Here is a 19,851-nt window from a genome sequence, read left to right on the forward strand (position 1 = left end):
GTTTCAAGAATGCAAATTGATGTTCATCACTTCTGGAGGAGCTTACCATTCTTAAAAAGCAAATGGAAAATCTCAGAGGTATCATCATCAATGAAAAAAAATTCCATTCCGTAAAAAACAACCGTGTGAATTTCCTTGGTCCAATAAACTCTACACTTTGATGTTTATCAAAAATTCATACTTGAAAAGTGACTCAAGATGTATGTAAAATAAACCTTATGTACCACGGAAATATTGTGCGTACAACAGCAATGTAAAATGTATATTATTATGAAAGGTTGATTCAATACAGTGAGCATTAAATGCTACTGTTTTAAAGACATACAATTAGCCATATTAATTTATTGCTACATGCTTAACTGCTCCACGCGTCACTAAAACAACAACGAGCGCATTGAACTGCTAAGCTTCATTCATAAACACTCCCAACCAGTAATTAAATCTCAATTGCAATGGGAACGCCTTCGCGTCAGATTCAATTAACTATACTGAATCATCTGAAACCGGCACCCAACGTGCAGCTTCCACCGAACTCAATCAAATCCAAAGCGCAAACTTACCTCCACCATCGGAATGCCATACAGCTTCCGTTCCTGCACGCTAAAATTCTGCAACTCTGGAATCTTACACCAGTAGTCCTCGGGCACGTCGGTCATGAACAACTGATTGAAGGCGCAAAATCCACACGGTATGCACGCCGGCAGACATATCAGCCAAAGCAGCAACTTCTGGTACCGTCCGAACTCGCCGATCGCCGGTAGCAACTCATCCAAATCGAACGGTTCCTGGTGGTCACACATCCATACGATTACGTCGATACCAAGGCAAATATGAAAGGGAAAAAGGATTAGTTACGCCAATCGTTTCGCGGTTTAGCCAGTAGTGATAGGTTTCAATACGCAGTCCTTGAAGCCCTTCCTTTGTCTCTCTAGCCATCACCCGGCGGGTGGCAGACATATCCGTTCTTGACGATTTCACAGTGCAAACGTTCGACCATGACACGCGAAAATCGAAACCAATGGTGGGAACTCACTTTTTCCGTTATGGGTGTTCCCTTCCCCTGTGGAATATGCCTTACAGTATCACTTAGTAGTAACATGTGGATCATTTGTTTAAACGGATTAACGCTTATTCGATGCTAAATACGCTGCATCGAGCTGTGCTCTGAATAGGGCAGGGTCGATTACGAAACCACTCCACTCTGGCCTCCACTACACTACCACGGCTGTATTGAAGATGGAGTCCAAATCAAGGTTCTGACGTAGAGTGTGCAAGTTTGTTTTGCTACCTGATACCTTCGAGATGGAAGAGTAACTTCGAGGCATGGGTATTCAATTACCGATTGTGTGGGCTGCCACAGATAGCGACAATTATAATATGTACCGGGTTTTAGTGAAGCTTAACGGGATGTGGCATTGGATGTGTTCTAGCGTCTTGAGGTAGAAATTCGTTATTATTAGCTATTGTAATAAGTTTTAAGAATTTAATCACACTAACTTCAGAGCATTGTACCTTGCAGAATGTACTTATAAAATATCAATTGAGGGGATTAGAAGCAAAGGGGTGTAAGTGACAAAATCCCACTTTCGAGTAAATGAGGTTTAAAGTTGTTCATCAATTCTTCATCCCATACAAAATGTTTCAAAATTGATCCAATTTTCTACGACTTATTGTATTTGTTGTAATCATTGTAAAAATAATCTTAAAATAATTCCTGAAAGCTTGAAATCTGAAGAATTTTTTTATATGTTCAGCTCAAAATCGACAAAATGGTCACTTACACCCCTTTGATTCTGGGCCCCTCAATTTTATTTTATGTCCGAGACCTCTTATCGGGTACAAGGGGGGAGGGGGCAAAAATAAATGAGGAACAAAATAAAAACGAAAAAAACTATTGAAAAAAAATTTTTTTTTTCCTTTTATTGAAAAATTGTTGCTTGAAAACATTTTTTCTTTTGAAAATGGAGTCATATTTAGCCATTTTTTTGCAACTACAATATTTTGGGATTTTTGAATATTTTAAACAAATTAAATATTTGCAACGACCTAATTCAATGTAGTTAATTCGTTGAACTAACCGATTATTCAAATATTTGTTTTAATTTGTTTTTCCGTGCATGATTTCACGGGACAGGTTGCACTTGATTACCCGGAGTCGGGTTTGCGGCTTTCCAAACATATATCTGGCAAACGGAATTAAATCTAAAGGTAAAATTTTGACTGATTTGTCATCGAAGCAGGCTTTAAAAATTTCAAAATTTCAGCTTTTACAACATTTTGTTTCCGAGATATGTTAGGGAAGCTTCATAACCCGACTTCGGATAATCGAGCCCAACCTGTAGTAGAAAAAAATCCTGTAAACGTCTTATACTTCCCATTGGATTTGGATTCCCATAAAAATTTTATAAATTTGTCAGAATTTGGTTTTCAAGTTTCACGGGAGCATCAGAAGGGTTTCGGAAGAAGGACCCCCTTAGGGCCTTCTAAGGGGGTTTCAGGGATGTTCCAGACGTAAGGCTTTTCAGAAGGGCAGGGATGGGAACACCCGAGCAGAGTCTAACAACAAAATGATAGCAAATCGAAAACACGATTTGTATTCAGCAAGAAATTGATATCACATTTTGATATTAGTTTGTCCTGATTATATTTGATTTCAAATTTAGATTTCGTTTTACTGTCACTTCAAACTATTATAAAAAATAAGTTTTTAAGTTATTTTAAAAGTTCTAGGCAACGTTGTATAATAACTATCAGAGTATATCATTAGTGTAATTATCTTATGGCATTCAGGATTTCATATCAATCAAACCCCCCCATATTTTTAACGGTTTTTCCATTTTTTTTTTGTACTGATAGCAAAAACTATTATCAATTTGCTATCACTGATAGCAGGAATTGTTGTCAACTTGCTGTTACGGGAACATTTTTCTGCTCTCATTTTTGATGTTTTAACCGTTTAAACGACCAAAACGACAACAACCTAAGTTATCATAATTTGCAATATCACAACATCAAAATTTGTTTTCAATTTGCTGTCAGACTTTGCTCGGGCACTCACTTGCAAAGAGTTACACTTGTTTGCTATTTTCTCAGCTCAGAAGCATGCAATCAAGAAACAATGTATGGACGACTTTTACCTTGTGGTTTGGTCTAAAACTTTGCCGAATGGAGTAGGGATCGCACGTGCGTCTGAAAGTCGTGACAGGGCTGTGAAAGCGACTCTCCACGAGGTGAGTGTGATATACATTCACCTCGTGGAGAATTGTCTTCGCAGTTCCTTCACGACTTAGGTATGTGTGTGTGCGATACCTTCTCTATTCGGAAAAGTTTTAGACCCAACCACAAGGCAAAAGTCGTCCATACATCATTTCTTGATTGCACGCTTCTGAGCTGAGAAAACTGCAAGTGAGTGTAACTCTTTGCAAGTGAGTGTTCCTATCCTTGCAGAAGGGTCCCAGAGGGATTTCCGGGGACTCAGGGGAAATTAAGGGGGCTTTCAAGGAAGTTGAACTCCTAGAAACCAGTGCTGAAAATGTCATTTCGACATATCTAAATTCATCCACCAACAGTTCATTTTATAAGCTGAACCTAAAAATATGGTATATGAAAAACCAGTTCTAGAAGAAAGTCACGGTACGATTGATTTTCCTTTAATTTAAAAGAATGAAGAACACATTATTTGTCTACATTATACGTTTTCGACGTTTTGGCATTCGACGTTTTGTCATTCAACGTGACGATTTCTCCCTAACTCTCTCAAGCCCTCTGAGACTCTCTGGAACATCCCTGGAATATTCCTAAAACCCACTGAGGGGGCGTTCCATAGGGGGTTTAGAGAGTACAGAGACTCTCTAAACCCCCTATGGAACGCCCCTTGAGACCCTCTGGAAAACCCTAGGATTCCCTGAAACCCCTAGAACGCTCCTAAAATCCCATGGAGCGCCCCTGTGACCCACTGAAATTCCCTGAAACACCTATGAAATACTCAGGAACAATTATGTGACCCTCTGAAACCCCAAGGAACGCTCCAGAAGTCCCTTGAGATCCCCTGGAACCCTCTGAAACTCCATGGAGTTCAATGAAGCTTCTCTGAAACTCCTAAGACACTCCTGAAATACTCGTAGAAGCCCCCTGGAAGCCCCTGAAGTCCCTTGAAAACCCATGAAACGCTCCTGAAATCCTCGGAACTTCCCTCGAATGCCCATGAGCACTCCTGGAACGTCCCAGAAACCACTTGAGACCTCTGGCAAGCATCTAAAACCCCTTGAAACCTTCTGGAACACTTCTTGAAACTTCCTTAAACTCCTTGGAACACCCGTGGAATGCTCCTGAAACTCCTTGTAATACGTCTGTGACGTCTCTGAATCCCCTTGAAGCTACATGGAACGCCTCTGCAACCACCCACGACTCCTGAAAGACCCCTAGAACGTCCCTGTTACTCCTTTAAAACCACTGTAATGCCTTTGAAACCCCCTGAGATTTCCTAGAGAACATCTGGAACGCCCCTAAAATTCCCTGAAGTCTTAAAGGCTCCTGAAGCCCCTTGGGACTCTATGGAGCACCCTTTGAACGCCAGTGAAGCTCCTTGAAGCTCTATAAAACACTATTGGAAAGCTTCTGGGACCCCTTATACTCTATTAAAAACCCAGGAACGCCCCAAAAACCACTTGAAAACCCTGGTAAGCTCCTGAAACCTCCTGAAACTTCTTGAAACACTCCTTAAAACCTCCTTAAACCCCTTGGAAAACCACTGGAACACCTCTGAAACTCCTGAAATACCTTTGGAACGAACCTGAAATTCCCTGAATGCCCATGAAGTCCCTTGAGAACCCCTGAAACGCTGCTGAAACTCCCGAAACTACCCTGGAATGTCAATTAGCACCTCTGGAATGCCCCAGACATCACTTCAAACCCCTGAAAAGCTCCTGAAGCCCCATGAAACGTCTTGGAACACTCCCTAAAACCTCCCAAAACTCCTTGTAACACCTCTGAAACACCTCTGAAACCTCTTGAAGCCACCCGAGACTCCTACAACGCCCCTAGAATCTCCTAAAATGTATATGGAGCGTAGATTTTGCCGTGGGGCAAAACACCATCATGCTATTTCATCATATAATTGAAGTTATCTTCAGATGCAAACAAAGTATACTTTATATTGAGCCGATCAAGCCTGAGAATGACTAGAATATTTGAATGAAAAGCTTGTAAAACAATGATTTTCCACATTTGCAAAGATTGCCTTGACGAGCACGGAATTTAAGCTGATTATATGAGATGAACCCACTAAGGATGCGTAGCCCATCATCAGCATAATTGAAATCTAGCTCGAAATTTCAAAGTGATAAAACTCAGTCATCAAAGCGCATATTTGTATGAAAATGTATCATCCTGTATGCTCCCTTGTGGTGAGTGTGATGATACTTTTTCTGCTGCGTGACTGAAGAATTGCCCATTTTTTATCACTTCAACAACGCAAGGCAAACAATCATTGAAAACGAAAAAGCCAATGATTCCCATGAAAATTATGTGATGCACCAAGTCACCTTCTGTAGATTCCTATAAGGATTCCTATAAGGGTTCCTTCTGGAATTCCTCTAAACATTGATTGAGAATTCATCCTTGGATCCCTTCAGAAATTCTTTTCAGGTTCAGATTCTTCAGGTGTTTTTCAAAGAAATACATTAGAGATTTCTCCAAATCTTCCTTCACAAACTCACCCATGTATTATTTCGGAAATTTATCTGAAAATTCTTTCAGAAATTTATCCAAATTGTATCCATGAATTTCTAAAAGGATTATTGCAAAAAATTCTCCAATGATTCGTTCAGAAATTATTTTAACGATTACTTCAGAAATTCTTTCAAGGATTCTTTCAAAAATTTCCTTCAATTATTGTTTCGAACAATGCTCCCAAAATTCTAAAGGGAATTCCCCAAATGTCTACTTCAGCAAAGTTTGATCTAATATTTTTTTCAGTTATTCCGAAATTTCTTCTAGGATTGCTCCAAAAATTTCTTCTACCCTTTTTTTAGGAGAACCTTCAAGGTTTTTTTAGGAATTCTTGCAGGAATAAATTGAATAATTCTTTCTAGAGTTCTTTCAGGAACTCCTCCAAGGCTTTCTTCAGAAGTTCATCCAAGCATTCTTTCAGGTGTTTCTTTAAGAATCTCTCTAGGAATTGTTTCATATTTTTCAGAAAATTGTTTAAGCCTTCCTGCAAATTTGTCTCTAAACATTCCATTCGAGAATTCTTACAAAAAATCTTCAAGAATTACTTCAAAAGGATTTTTCCAGTCAAACATTTAATGATTCCTATAAAAAAAAATCCCCCAGGATTTTGTCTAAGTATTGTATCAAGAATTTCCATAAAAATTACAGAATAAACTTCAAAAAAAATAAGGGGTTGACCTAAAGATTCCTTCGAGGGTTCCTTCGAGAATCCCTCCAAAAGTTCACTCCGGAGTTCCGAAATTTTCCAAAGATTTCTTTTGGAATTCCACCAAGGGATCCGTCAATAATTTCTGCATTTGTTTCTTCAGGAATTTCTGCAGAGCTTCTCTCAGGATTTGTCGACCAATATCTGGAATTTTTCAAGAATTCCTAAGCAATTTCTTCAATGATTCAGAACCCTAAAACACCTTGAAACAACTGTGAAACACCCTTGAAGTCCTAGTGAAAATCACGTGGGAGCCCTTGAAGCCTCATAAAACGCCTCTGAAACCTCCTGAAACGATCTGAAACGCATCGAAATGCCTGGAAACGCCTCTGAAACCCTAAAAAAAAATACGTACACTCCCGATCAAAAGTTTGGGGTCAAACCCTCAAAAACATGTCATTTTTAGGCCCATATTTCCGCGAATTTGCGTCCGATTTTTAGGTCTCATTCGAAAGATAATAAGTCAAAGTAACTTTGAACATGATTTAGGTGAAAGTTTTTCAAAAATATTTGTATATAAACTTAAACCAAAGTTGCCAGATTTTCTAAAAAATGAATATAAACTTACGGCAGTGTCGCTGGAGCTTTCAACTGCTTTTAACCGAACTTGGCTAAAACATCTAGAAACAAAGTTATTAAGTAAATTAACTCTTGATGTCATCGACCAAAAGTCTGGGGTCATCCCTCAAAATGATGTATCGGCCAAAAGTTTGGGGTCACTACCGTAAAACATGGATAAGTGATTTGAACTTTCGCCTAAATCATGTTCAAAGTTACTTTGACTTATTATCTTTCGAATGAGACCTAGGATTTTGAAATCGGACGCAAATTGGTGGAGATATGGGCCTAAAAAATGACATGTTTTTAAGGGGGTGACCCCAATCTTTTGATCGAGAGTGTAGGTGCCTGTGAAGCCCCCTAAAACCCCTCTGAAACGTCCTGAAACGCTTTGAAGTACCTCTGAAACCCCTGGGAAAGTTACTTATAGGCTCTTATACAACCTCTCTGAAACCTCTAAAACGCATTGAAATTCCTTGAAACCACATGTGTTGAAACGCTTTAACTCCTAAACTACCAAGGGTCCAAAAAAAGTCGGAAGTCCAAATTTGACAAGGCACGACAACGGCCGAGAAGTTTTTCAACCGATTTCAAAACTTTTTTTTTGCAATGGAAACGGACAGGTTTCTAGATCATCGTCCATTTAAAAAAATATAAAATAGATGCGTCTACCCAAAGTTATTAAGCAAAAGGCATTTCCTAGTTTTTTTTTGAGAGTGCATTTTTTGCGCACATTGATCAATAAAACAAAATTTAAAGCGATGACATATGGTTTTTTCGACTTTAAATCATGCGTACAGCTGGAGTGAACATGTTTATGCAAAATTAGTGATTTTTTAGTACACTGATAATTTACCTTACTTAAAAAACTGCTAAAATACTCTATTTTTCACATAAAATAAGCAGTAAATCAAAATTCAAGCGATGACATATAGTTTTTTTGGTCTTAAATTGTTCGTAGGATTGTACTCGACATTTTTGATGAACAATGAAAATGTTCTAATTACACTCTTATTTTGTTTTACCCGGAAAACTACGAAATTTCCAAACTTTTCACACAAAGTAGTCAACAAAACTAAATTTAAATCGATAACATGTAGTTTTTTAGCCTTGAAATGTTCGTAGCAGTTTGGGGGACATACTTGAAGAATAATAGTGATGTTTTCATTACATTCATATTTTGATTAACTTAAAAATCAACGAAAGTACCCCACATTTTTCACGCAAAGTGGTTAACTAAAATAATGACTTACAATGCAAAGTAGTATTTTACCTTTAAATTATTCGTGAAAGCGTACTGGACGTTCTTAATGAGTAATAGTGACGTTTTCATGACACACTTAATTTATTTTACTCGAAAAGCTACAAAAATATTATAATTTTTATACAAAACATTGATTGATTGATTGATTTATCTTTATTTGAGAGACCAAGGGCTGAACGGTTATACAAAACAGTCAATTAAACAAAATTTAAAGCCATAACATGTAGTTGTATGGCCTTAAATTGTCCGTTACGATTTCCTGAACCTGTTTTTGATAAAATGTTGATGTTTACATTACACTAATATTTTGTTTTATAAAAAAAAAAATGTACGAAAATACCACAAAAAAGCGAATAAACCAAAATTTTAAGCAATGATGTGTAGATTTTCTATTTTGAATTTATCGCAGTAGTTTAGTGGATTTATTTGAACAATCCTATTGATTGATTGATTTGTCTTTATTAAAGATTGAACAATCCTAGGGAATTTTTTATTACACTCATATTTTATTTCACTCGGAATAATAGGAAAAGACCACATTTTTCACACAAATTAGTGAGCAAATAAAAATATAAGGCAATGCATTCTGGTTTTTTGGCTTGAATTTTTTCGTGAAATGATGAACGTTGAACAATAATATCGCCTTCATGACAATCTTAATTCATTTTACCAAACAAGTTTTTAAAATACCATAATTTTCTTACAAAATAGTAGTCAATAAAACAAAATTTAAAGCAATGACATGTAGTTGTTAGTCTTAAATTTTTCCGTTGGAATGTACTAGACATGTATTTGATAAAATTTTGATGTTCACATCACATCCACGTTTTGTTTTACTAAAAAATCACGAATGTGCCATATTTTTCACACAAAATAGCCAATAACACAAAATTCAAAACAAACACATGCAGATTTCTATTACTGACTTTTTTGAACCAGTTTCAGGTTATCTACTACCTGAAAAAAATACAAGGCAAACCGAAAATTCACCAGGGATTTTTTTTATTTGTTTTTATTTGAGTCCATTTGCGTCTCCTGAACATGCAGTAGCAATCACAAAAAAATAAACGGAAATCCCGTGAAAATGAAAAAAGGTTACGAACTTAACTGGATTCCAAAGTTAAGGTTAGGCCATGTGTCTTTATTAGAGAGATTTTCAGTCTTCTTTCATTCCTGTTTCTTGGGATTCCTTTTCAAATTCCTCTCGGAGATTCTGTCGTATTCCTATCGACGTTTTTACCCTAGATTTTCTTCCAGAGGTTTGCCCATATTTGGTCTCAGTCTCTCGTTTTTCCTCCTGCGTTTTGCCCGAACAAATTTTCGTGGAATTCATTCTCTTTTCTCCGGGAATATACATCAGATGTTGTCGTAGAATTTCTCTTAGGGTTTCTCTCGGAATTTCTCGTGAAGGTTTTCCGCGATTTCTTTCGTTATTCCTCTTGGTACTTCTCCATAAGATTTTTCCGGGAATTCTAAGGTTTTTACAGAAACTATTGCTGGGATGTCAACTGAGGCTCCTCCCGGATTTAAAAAAAGTTTTTCACGAGTTTTCTGAAGGAATTGCTTCTGGGATGTCTCCCGAAGTTTTAAGAAATTTCAATGATTTTTTTACTGGAGTTTTTCCCCGGATTTCTACAGAAGTTACATCCGGAATATTTTATAAAGGTTCTTGCGAGAGTTTTTTTTTAAGTTTCACCTGAGATTACTCTCGGAGTTTGTGCTCTAGAAGCTGAAATACAGAGCTCCAAAATTAAGCATTTTGTATGAAAATCGGTCAATGCGTCCAGTACTGTACTTTTCTAGAAGTGTTTTTCGGAAAACCTGACATGTCGGAATGAATCCACGTGATTTTTGCGAGAAATTATGCAATGAGGAACGCGAGAGAAACTTCGGAAGAAATCCTGAGAAGAACTGGGAAATCTCGGAAAAAAGCTCTGGTAGGAAATATTTAGCAACTTCATTAAATAACTCTGAAAATCTCCAAGAGAAATCCCGGGAGAAACTCCTGATGAAAATCAGCGAAGAAATTTAGGAGAAATATCGGAAAACTCTGGCAGAAATTCCAGAAGTAATTATCGGAAATCTCTAAAAATATCGAAAAAACCACGAAAGGAACTATTAATGGGAGCAAATAAAAAAAAAACAATTTGCATGGGAACTAGGATGGAAACTTGAGAGAACTGGGGAAAGCCAGAAAAAAATCTTCGTAAATGCTTCAGATTCCAAATGAGTCCTTGGAGAAATTTATCAAGCAATCGCTAGAGGAATTTCTGATGAAAACCCAAAGGAATAATACACGGAAACATTTCAAAAGTTTTCTTAAAGAATTCCTCGAGAAATAGAACCCCTAAATAAATTCCGCATGAATCCTTGATGTTTTTGAAAATATCCCTGAAGGAATCTCTGGAATATTTTTGAAAGATTTTCGAAAAGAACCCACGACAAAATATTTTGAAAGAATCTTTGAAAGATATCATAAAATATAAATGCACCTTTTGGAAAATTTGTGAAAAACAAATGTATATAGAAGAGTTTCTGATGCAATACCGTAAAACGGGGTAGCTTTGATAGTTTTTCAGCAAATTTCCCTAATGTATTATTCCATGTATTTTTCCTGATTTAATAATTTTAATACAAATTCTGGTGTCTCAGTTATAATTGCAATGAAAGGATTGGACAGTTTCAATTGTTTTGGGTGATCAATATTATTTTTCCATATGAGCGAGAATCACATTTTCATTTTGGGGAAACTTTGATAGTGCTCTGACAAACATATTAAATCCCAAAAAATATTACAGATTGAAACGCAAGGAGTATCAGCATGATGGGAAAAGCTGTATGAAACATGTAAGGTTAATTTATTGTATCAAAACATGAAGGATTTTTTAAAATTATAAATAACAAATTGAGTCAGTACTCCACCTGAGTGAAAATCTCAGTGTTTTTAGCTATCAAAAATAATTATCTGTGTAAAAATATATTTTTTACGGTACATTAACATGTGACTATATGCTGCGCATAGTAAATTCTCTTTATTTGAGTTGTTTTTTGATTTTTTATAAAGAAAAATTAGAAAACAACGAGTGTAATTTAAAGATCACTATTGTTTATCAAACAAGTCTAGTACCTACTTTTTTACAAATATTTTCATGGCAAAAAAAACTATAATGCATTGACTCCATTTTTTTTTTGATGACTACTTTGTGTGCAAAATGTGGTATTTTCCAAGTATTTTGAGTGATATAAAATATGAGTGTAATAAAAACATGCCTAAGGTTGTTCAAATGAATCCACTAAACTACTACGATATATTCAAAGTTGAAAAATTACATATCACTGCTTTAAATTTTGGCTTATTCGCTTTTTTGTGGTATTTTCGTACATTTTTTTTTATAAAACAAAATATTAGTGTAATGTAAACATCAACATTTTATCAAAAACAGGTTCAGGAAATCGTAACGGAAAATTTAAGGCCATACAACTACATGTTATGGCTTTAAATTTTGTTTTTTTGACTGTTTTGTATAAAAATTATAATATTTTTGTAGCTTTTCGAGTAAAATAAATTAAGTGTGTCATGAAAACGTCACTATTACTCATTAAGAACGTCATTATTACTCATTAACAAACCAGTACGCTTTCTCGAATAATTTAAAGGTAAAATACTACTTTGCATTGTAAGCCATTATTTTAGTTAACCTAAAGTGACCAGACGTCCCGCGTTTCGCGGGACAGTTCCGCATTTTGACCAAATGTCCCGCGATAAATTATGTCCCGCGTTTGAAAAAAAATCAAAATAATAATAACTTCAAACCCAAAATAGTCAAACCGGTTTTGTACAAAACACAAATCACATCAAACATATTAACGCAGCTTTCTACATCAGTGTTCAAAAACTGAAAGATTTTTGCGAGAATGTACATAAAGATTCTGGGTTACAGTAAAGTTTGAACTGTTGAAAGCTTTTTTTGCCTTTCTCGTACACTAAGTGTACTGGAAAGGCTATATGTTCACTCCAAAAATGACTTTTTGATAGAAGGCTCGGAGTGTCGAGTCACATATACCAATCAACTCAGCTCAACGAATTGAGATGATGTCTGTATGTGTGTATGTATGTGTGTATGTATGTGTGTATGTATGTGTGTATGTATGTGTGTATGTATGTGTGTGTGTGTGTACAAATAAACTCACATCACTTTTTGGCAGTAAACCTCAACCGATTTTAACGACCGACGGTTCATTCGGCGGGGAATCTGGTCCCATTGTTTCCTATTGAAAATGGTTCGGATCGGTTCAGCCGTTCCGGAGTTATGGCCATTTAGGTGTTCCGGAACGGTACCCCAGGAAAGGACCAGAAATGAAAACGCATCAAACCTATGCATGCGACACATCAAACCATGGCATTTTCGATAACCTGATGAGCGGTCAGCAGAAAAATAGTCCAAGACCATATCTGAACCGGTAGTGTTCCGGAACCGTTTCCGGGTTTCCCGCCGGAAGTGGCCAAATATACAATTGAACCAAACCCATGCATGCGACACATCAAACCACGGCATTTTCGATGACCCGATGGACAATGAGCAGGAAAATCATCTCAAACCATATCTGAACCGGTAGTGTTCCGGAACCGGTTCTGGGCGTTCCACTGGAAGTGGCCAAAAATACAATTGCACCAAACCCATGCATGCGACACGTCAAACCACGGCATTTTCGATGACCTGATGGACAATGAACAGAAAAACATTCCCAGACCATATCTGAACCGGTAGTGTTCCGGAACCGGTTCTAGGCATCCCGCTGGAAGTGGCCAAATATACAAGTAAACCAAACCCCTGCATGCGACACATCCAACCACGGCATTTTCGATAACCTGATGAGCGGTGAGCAGGAAAATAGTCTCAGACCATATCTGAACCAGTAGTGTTCCGGAACTGGTTCTAGGCGTCCCGCTGGAAGTGACCAAATAAACAATTGAACCAAACCCATACATGCGACACATCAAACCACGGCATTTTCGATGACCCGATGGACAATGAGCAGGAAAATCATCTCAGACCATATCTGAACCGGTAGTGTTCCGGAACCAGTTCTAGGCGTCCCGCTGGAAGTGGCAAAACACACAATTGAACCAAACCCATGCTTGCGACACATCCAACCACGGCATTTTCGATAACCTGATGAGCGGTAAGCAGGAAAATAGTCTCAGACCATAACTGAACCGATAGTGTTCCGGAACCGGTTCTAGGCGTCCCGCTGGAAGTGGCCAAATATACAATTGAACCAAACCCATAAATGCAACACATCAAATCACGGCATTTTCGATTACCTGATGGACAATGAGCAGGAAAATCATCTCAGACCATATCTGAACCAGTAGTGTTCCAGAACCGGTTCCGGGGTTCCCGCCGAAGTGGTCAAATCTGAAAGAGAAACAAACCCGTGCATGCGTCACATCAAATAGCGGCTTTTTAGATTACCTAATGCAACCAGGCCAGCAAGTGTTTCGGAATCGGTTTTGAGTGGCCGGAAGAGGCCAAATATAAAATTAAACCAAATCCAGGCATGTGACGACACTTCAAATCGTGGCTTTTGCGATAACCTGATGAACAGTTAGCCAGAAAATAGCCTTAGATCACACTAGAGACAACTGGTAGTGTTCCGTAATTGGTTCTGAGAGTACCGACGAAATTGTCAAACCCTGCATGTGACACCTTCAATTTGCAACGTTTTTCGTTAACCGATGAACAGTTAACAAGACAATAGTGTCAGACCATATTTGGTTCAGCCGGTAGTTACCCGGAATCAGATCCAGGTAGTAAAATGTAAAATTCAACCAAACCCATGGATGCGGTACATCAAATCACGACCAGTCTTGACGACATTCGACACTTTTTACTACCTTTATTTCGCTACCGCAGTCGTGTGTCAGCTTGCTTTGTTACATTCGTGCGCTACCGTTACCTCTTACACATAACACGAGCAGTAGAACGAAGATCAATAAACATAAGAAAGGGCACGATGACATTTGTCTAATTCTAGCTTTACACATTGATTTTCAGCCAATTCCGATTATGAATGTTAATATTAGTTTATTCTTGCATGTTGCATTGAATGCGACACATAGATGGGCAATATAGCTCTTATTATGGAAGAAGACAGGAATAACAGAAGCCGAACCGTCTCCTGAAGCCGCTATCGTCGTGAAGTGCATTCGTTTGACATTTTTGTTTCGAACAGTAGTTTGATTGCTTGTGTTGCGAATGTCGGAGACAAAGGAGGCCGAATATCGACGGAAAAGTTCAAATGACTGTGATCTTTAACAAGACTGATCACGACTTATCGACAACCTGATGGAAAAATAGGGTCAGACCACAGATTCCCGGTAGTGTTGCGGGTTCAGCTGTGGCTTCGAAAGTGATTAGAAGCTAAAGTGAATCAAACCCATACATGCGATAAATCAAATCGCGGTGATTAGGTGAAGGTGAAGAATTAGCAATTAAATAATCTCAGACCATAATTGGGACAACCGGTAGTGTCATGGAATCAGATCCGGGTATACCACCGGAAATTACCAAATATACAAATGAACTAAACCCATACATACGACACATCGAATCGCAGATTTTTTGATAATCTAATGAACGGTTAGCAAGAAAATAGCCTTAGATCACATTACAGACTAGCTGTTGTGTAGCAGAACCAACGTTCATGTGAAAAATTAAATCGTGATAAACGTTAGGTATGAACAACAGTGACGAATAGGTCTAAGTTCTTATATATGAAAGAGAACAAAATATAGACAAATCTAAAGCGATCTCATCAAATCGTACCATTCCAGATTCCTAAGGTATAAATTTATAGCAGGATGGGTCAACGTTGAATGGAAATATAAGAATTTGATCGCGTCAACAAAATATGGCGGCTGTTTTAATGAATTTTGAGCTCTAAAACTATGTAAAATAAGTGTATTTGGTATAGGAAATATGTTCGGAGTCCACCAGAGTATCCAAGATAGCGGTCCAAAATCCAAGATAATGGCCCAGTATTCAAGTTAGCGCCTATTTGAAAGGATTTTAAATTCTTGCATTATGGGCATATTTTGTATGGAAATATGTCCAGAATTCAAAATTTGTAATCAGAAAACCCAAGCTGTGCGCTGTTTCACAAGGTCTGCAATATGACTATAGTTTGAATGAGGAAGAATGCCGGTCTTCGTCCAAAACTGGTAACCAGAAAACAATAAACGATATGCCAAAATTCAATACGGTGAATATTTTATGTAATTTTAGGTGCAGAATCCAAAAATGAATACCAGAACATCCAAGATGGTGTCTCAATGTTCAAGATTACGCTTAGTTTAGTTGGGGTAGATATCCGGAGTCAAAAAATGATGACCGAAATTTTACGGCTCCATAACACTTGTTTGGTTTGAATTTTTGATCGTTGTCTTATATTTTCTGAATATTGGATGTTCTGCTAATATAAAATGTATCCATATTGAGTAGATTTAGCAAGCAGTTTCCATTTTGTATGTATGCCAATGTCATCAACACGTCGCTTGAGATTTTCTGAAAGGATATTTTAAAGCACGAGAAAGGCATCATCACCGCTAGGTGGACTAATTAGGGTTTTTTATCAAGCGATAGCAGTCCCAGCATTTTTTTTATTTTTGAAGAAAAAAATTCGAATATTTGGTTGATTTTTATGCACAGTCAGGCAGCATCATTTTACAGTTCGGTGAAGAAAATAGAGAGTGACAAGAGTACAATTACAAAAGTAGTAGACGAAACTGTCTCAAGTTCAAACTTCAGGGTAGAAAACTACTTTTATTACTATGTAAGTGCGTACTACGTATAGTCAGACGAAAAATCTGGAGAGATATCGTTGCCCGAAGATATAATCTTTCCTTGCCCAGTATAGTAAACTTTTATCGGAAATTTATTTTGACTGTGTTACTTTTTTTCAAATGGGTGAATATCAAAACCTTCATTAACCCTTCAGCGCGCGCGCTGTTGTAAAAAGTACAACACTACCAAAAAACTTCGCTTTTCGTATACAGTGCGAGCGCGGTGCAGTTTCGGTTGCTTGATGGCGCGCGTCCTGGAAGGTTAATTGGCAGGCGGTTCAAACGAGTACGCTCGTAAATTTATTCATCCAATAAGTTAATCAATGTTGACAGAGAAGCATCCGAGCTACTTAAGGAAATAGTACGCAAATGACAAAATTGGTCAAGCAGAAGCTAGATTGGTTAACATTTTCAGGCACTTTTAGGGTAATTATAACCTCAAAAAATTGTAGAGTTCACGTCATGCTTGTCAGACAAAAATTCTGTAATAAACGATTTTTGTTTCAGTTGTGTACGAAGTTTGAACCACCTTAATTTCAATTTTGAAAACAATTGAGAGTTGAAATATTACCACCATTTTTGACAGCTAGATTTAATTATCAGGTTTCTTTTGAAGATTGTAGAAAAATGTTTATGAGTTTGTCCCACTTCTGCGAAACTCACATCGCAGAAAGATATGCTTGGTAGAAGAAATGAGTGCTTCGTATTCTACGATCAAAAAAAAAATCGCACGTATTCGTTAACAAAGAAAAAGATCATGATTTCACCTTTTACTATGCATCTTTCCAAATCAATGTCCCGCGTTGGAGCTCTGATAATCTGGTCACTTTAAGTTAACCACTTTGGGTGAAAAATGTGGTACTTTCGTTGATTTTTGAGTTAATCAAAATTTGAATGTAATGAAAACATCACTATTATTCTTCAAGTATGTCCCCTATACTGCTACGAAAATTTCAAGGCTAAAAACCTACATGTTATCGATTTGAATTTAGTTTTGTTGACTACTTTGTGTGAAAAGTATGGAATTTTCGTAGTTTTCCGGGTAAAACAAAATAAGAGTGTAATTAGAACATTTTCATTGTTCATCAAAAATGTCGAGTATAATCCTACGAACAATTTAAGACCAAAAAAACTATATGTCATCGCTTTGAATTTTGATTTATTGCTTATTTTATGTGAAAAATAGGGTGTTTCAGCAGTTTTTTAAGTAAGGTAAATTATCAGTGTACTGAAAAATCACTAATTTTGCATAAACATGTTCACTCCAGCTATACGCATGATTTAAAGTCGAAAAAACCATCTGTCTTCGCTTTAAATTTTGTTTTATTGATCAATGTGCGAAAAAAATGCTCTCTCAAAAAAAAAACTAGGAAGTGCCTTTTGCTTAATAACTTTGGGTAGACGCATCTATTTTATATTTTTTTAAATGGACGATGTTCAAGATCATCCGTTTCCATCGCAAAAAAAAAGTTTTGAAATCGGTTGAAAACGGCCGAGAAATGCCTTGTCAAAGTTGGACTTCCGACTTTTTTGGACCCTTGGTAGTTCGCGGGAGTTTTTACCCCCTAGGTAGTTTAAGTGTTAAAACGCCTCTGTAATCTTCCTGAAACCCACACGAAGCTCACCTGAGAACCTGTGAAGCCCTCTAGAACCCCTCTGAAACCATCTGAACCTTCTGAACCTGAAACCCCCCTGAAACACCCTTGAAATCTCTCAGAAACCCCGCGTGACTCCCATTAAATATCCTATAGACACTTTCACTCCTTTAACTTAACTTCTAAACTTCTTTGCAACTTTGAAATCCATTTAAGTAATAAAGTGAATCCATTTAGGTGATGAATCCATCTATAGGTAAAGGTAAAAACTAAAAAATCTACTTAGGAAATCCCGACTCATTACCTAAACAGAGTGACAAAGTGACCCATAATTGTGCAATAATGTCGTACGTACTTCATCTCTAGATCAGACTTCTGGGAAGATTTGCTTTTAAGGTAATCAAACAATTCAAAACTATTCCAGACACCGCTGAACTCAGCCAAATCATATATCCTGATTTCATTATGCAATTCATCCATTTTAAGTTTTCCAAAGCAACAGCAACTAAATTAATCTCCTTATTCAACGCACTTCTCGTTAATTCGCAAGCATTACGATCCACATTCATTCACATAATCCATTCGTTATCCAGAAGATCTTCATCAGCTGCGATTTCGCCATAAGGTTGTATCGTTTGCACTGTGAATTGTAGTCTGTTAATTTCCTTTTACGTTCACCACATAATGCAAAATTTATCTTCAATCCAATTCACTCGAAAAAAATCTTCTTTTCTCATCCTGATGGCCATTCAAAAAACCACAGGAATTCCACCACCCCGAGGCGATCATCGTCTTCGAAATAATTTCCCATTGTTTACGCACGGACACACGCGCTTATGCGCTGCACCACTCGGTCTGCGTAACTAGATTCGGCGATCCTGCGCTTACTTCAGATTCAACTTTCTCGTGTTCTTCCTCCAGGGGATCCTCGCTGCCTTTGGCGTCCATTTTCGCGCTCGCTCGCACTCCTTCCGACACTGCACCACTACGACAACTGCTTCCACCCGACCAGCTCGAGCTTGGTTATTCAATTAAAAGGGACGGCTTGCACCCCTTTTGCCTAAGCGCGCGCCCAAACCAGTCACTAGCGGTATCGATTGAGTGTGCAAATTCTACGCTGAAATACCCATGTGAAACCCCACTGCCATCGAGAATCACCGCACCACTCTCGTCACAAATCATCTGGCAAAGTGCGGGAGTTCGCTCGAAAACCACAACGCCTAATCCAAACAACTCGTTTTCAATGCAGATCACACCGAGATATCACTGCTGGAGAGCCCTGGCGAACTCAGATCACGCGAAATCCGTTACGCAACAGTGCGAAAAACGTTGCCCTAATTGAAGGCCGCCATATTGATTCTTCAGGAGCCACATGGCCAACGCGGTGCTACGAATCGCGAAAAGTTACCACCGACGACCTGCAAGTCCCGAGCTCAACTGAAGGCAGGCTCACCCAGGCCTATCCTAAGGAACCTGTACCGCAGCAGTCGACGACGCGACGTCAAGTTCTATATTCTACAACCATAACCGACAGTAACGACGACGACGACGACGACGGCGGCGACCACCATAGAACGACAACTCCGGCCGTCGAAGGGATTGCTCGGGGAAAATGCTGAACCCGAACCACTAATCCAATTACGCCAATCATAACAAAAATATAAACAACGCGCTTTTACGCGAAAGGAAAAGCGTACGCCAGGTGCTCCATCTAGCTAGAAGAACAGCGGCGATGGTAGGTGACGCGCGGCGGCTTCGGCTAGACTAGAAACTGCTTGAGATGTTGAGGAGAACGTTAGTACCTGTTGGCGCGCCAAATCGCGGGACCTGGCAAAAGAACCTGGAAGAATACTTAGTTATAGGTATCTAAGCAGCGTGTTCCAGACGCTGCTCATGGAAACCGCCAATGGTGGAAACTTGAATCATAACTACTAACACACATATCTGTCCGATAAACGCATTAGATGCGAATAGATATACTACTGAAAGTTTGGTGCAGCGATTCCCAACTGTAGCCAGCGTAAAATATGTTAGATCAAACTTCAAGAATTTTCTAGTTATTTGTCGCTACCTTTTGCTATATGTAACCTACTGTTCTCGAAATCCAAAAATCGTTAGAGAAAACGAAAATAAAGGATTACGAACTGATTCA

The 19,851-nt window shown here is 38.0% G+C and overlaps 1 protein-coding gene across 1 annotated transcript in view; it reads right to left on the bottom strand.

Moving 5' to 3' along the window:
• The window catches only part of LOC115253949 (carcinine transporter), a 47,656-nt gene extending 28,222 nt beyond the window's left edge, over positions 1-19,434 (bottom strand). Inside the window, exons 1-2 of the mRNA XM_029853434.2 lie at positions 18,588-19,434; positions 561-785 (exon numbers count right to left, since the gene is read on the bottom strand). Of these exons, the coding sequence (XP_029709294.1) occupies positions 561-785; positions 18,588-18,647 (285 nt within the window). The 5' untranslated portion in view covers positions 18,648-19,434. The remainder of the gene's footprint in view (positions 1-560; positions 786-18,587) is intronic.
• Positions 19,435-19,851: the final 417 nt, after the last annotated feature.

This window comes from Aedes albopictus, chromosome 2 (assembly GCF_035046485.1).
Source record: "Aedes albopictus strain Foshan chromosome 2, AalbF5, whole genome shotgun sequence".
NCBI classification, from domain to species: Eukaryota; Metazoa; Arthropoda; class Insecta; order Diptera; family Culicidae; genus Aedes; species Aedes albopictus.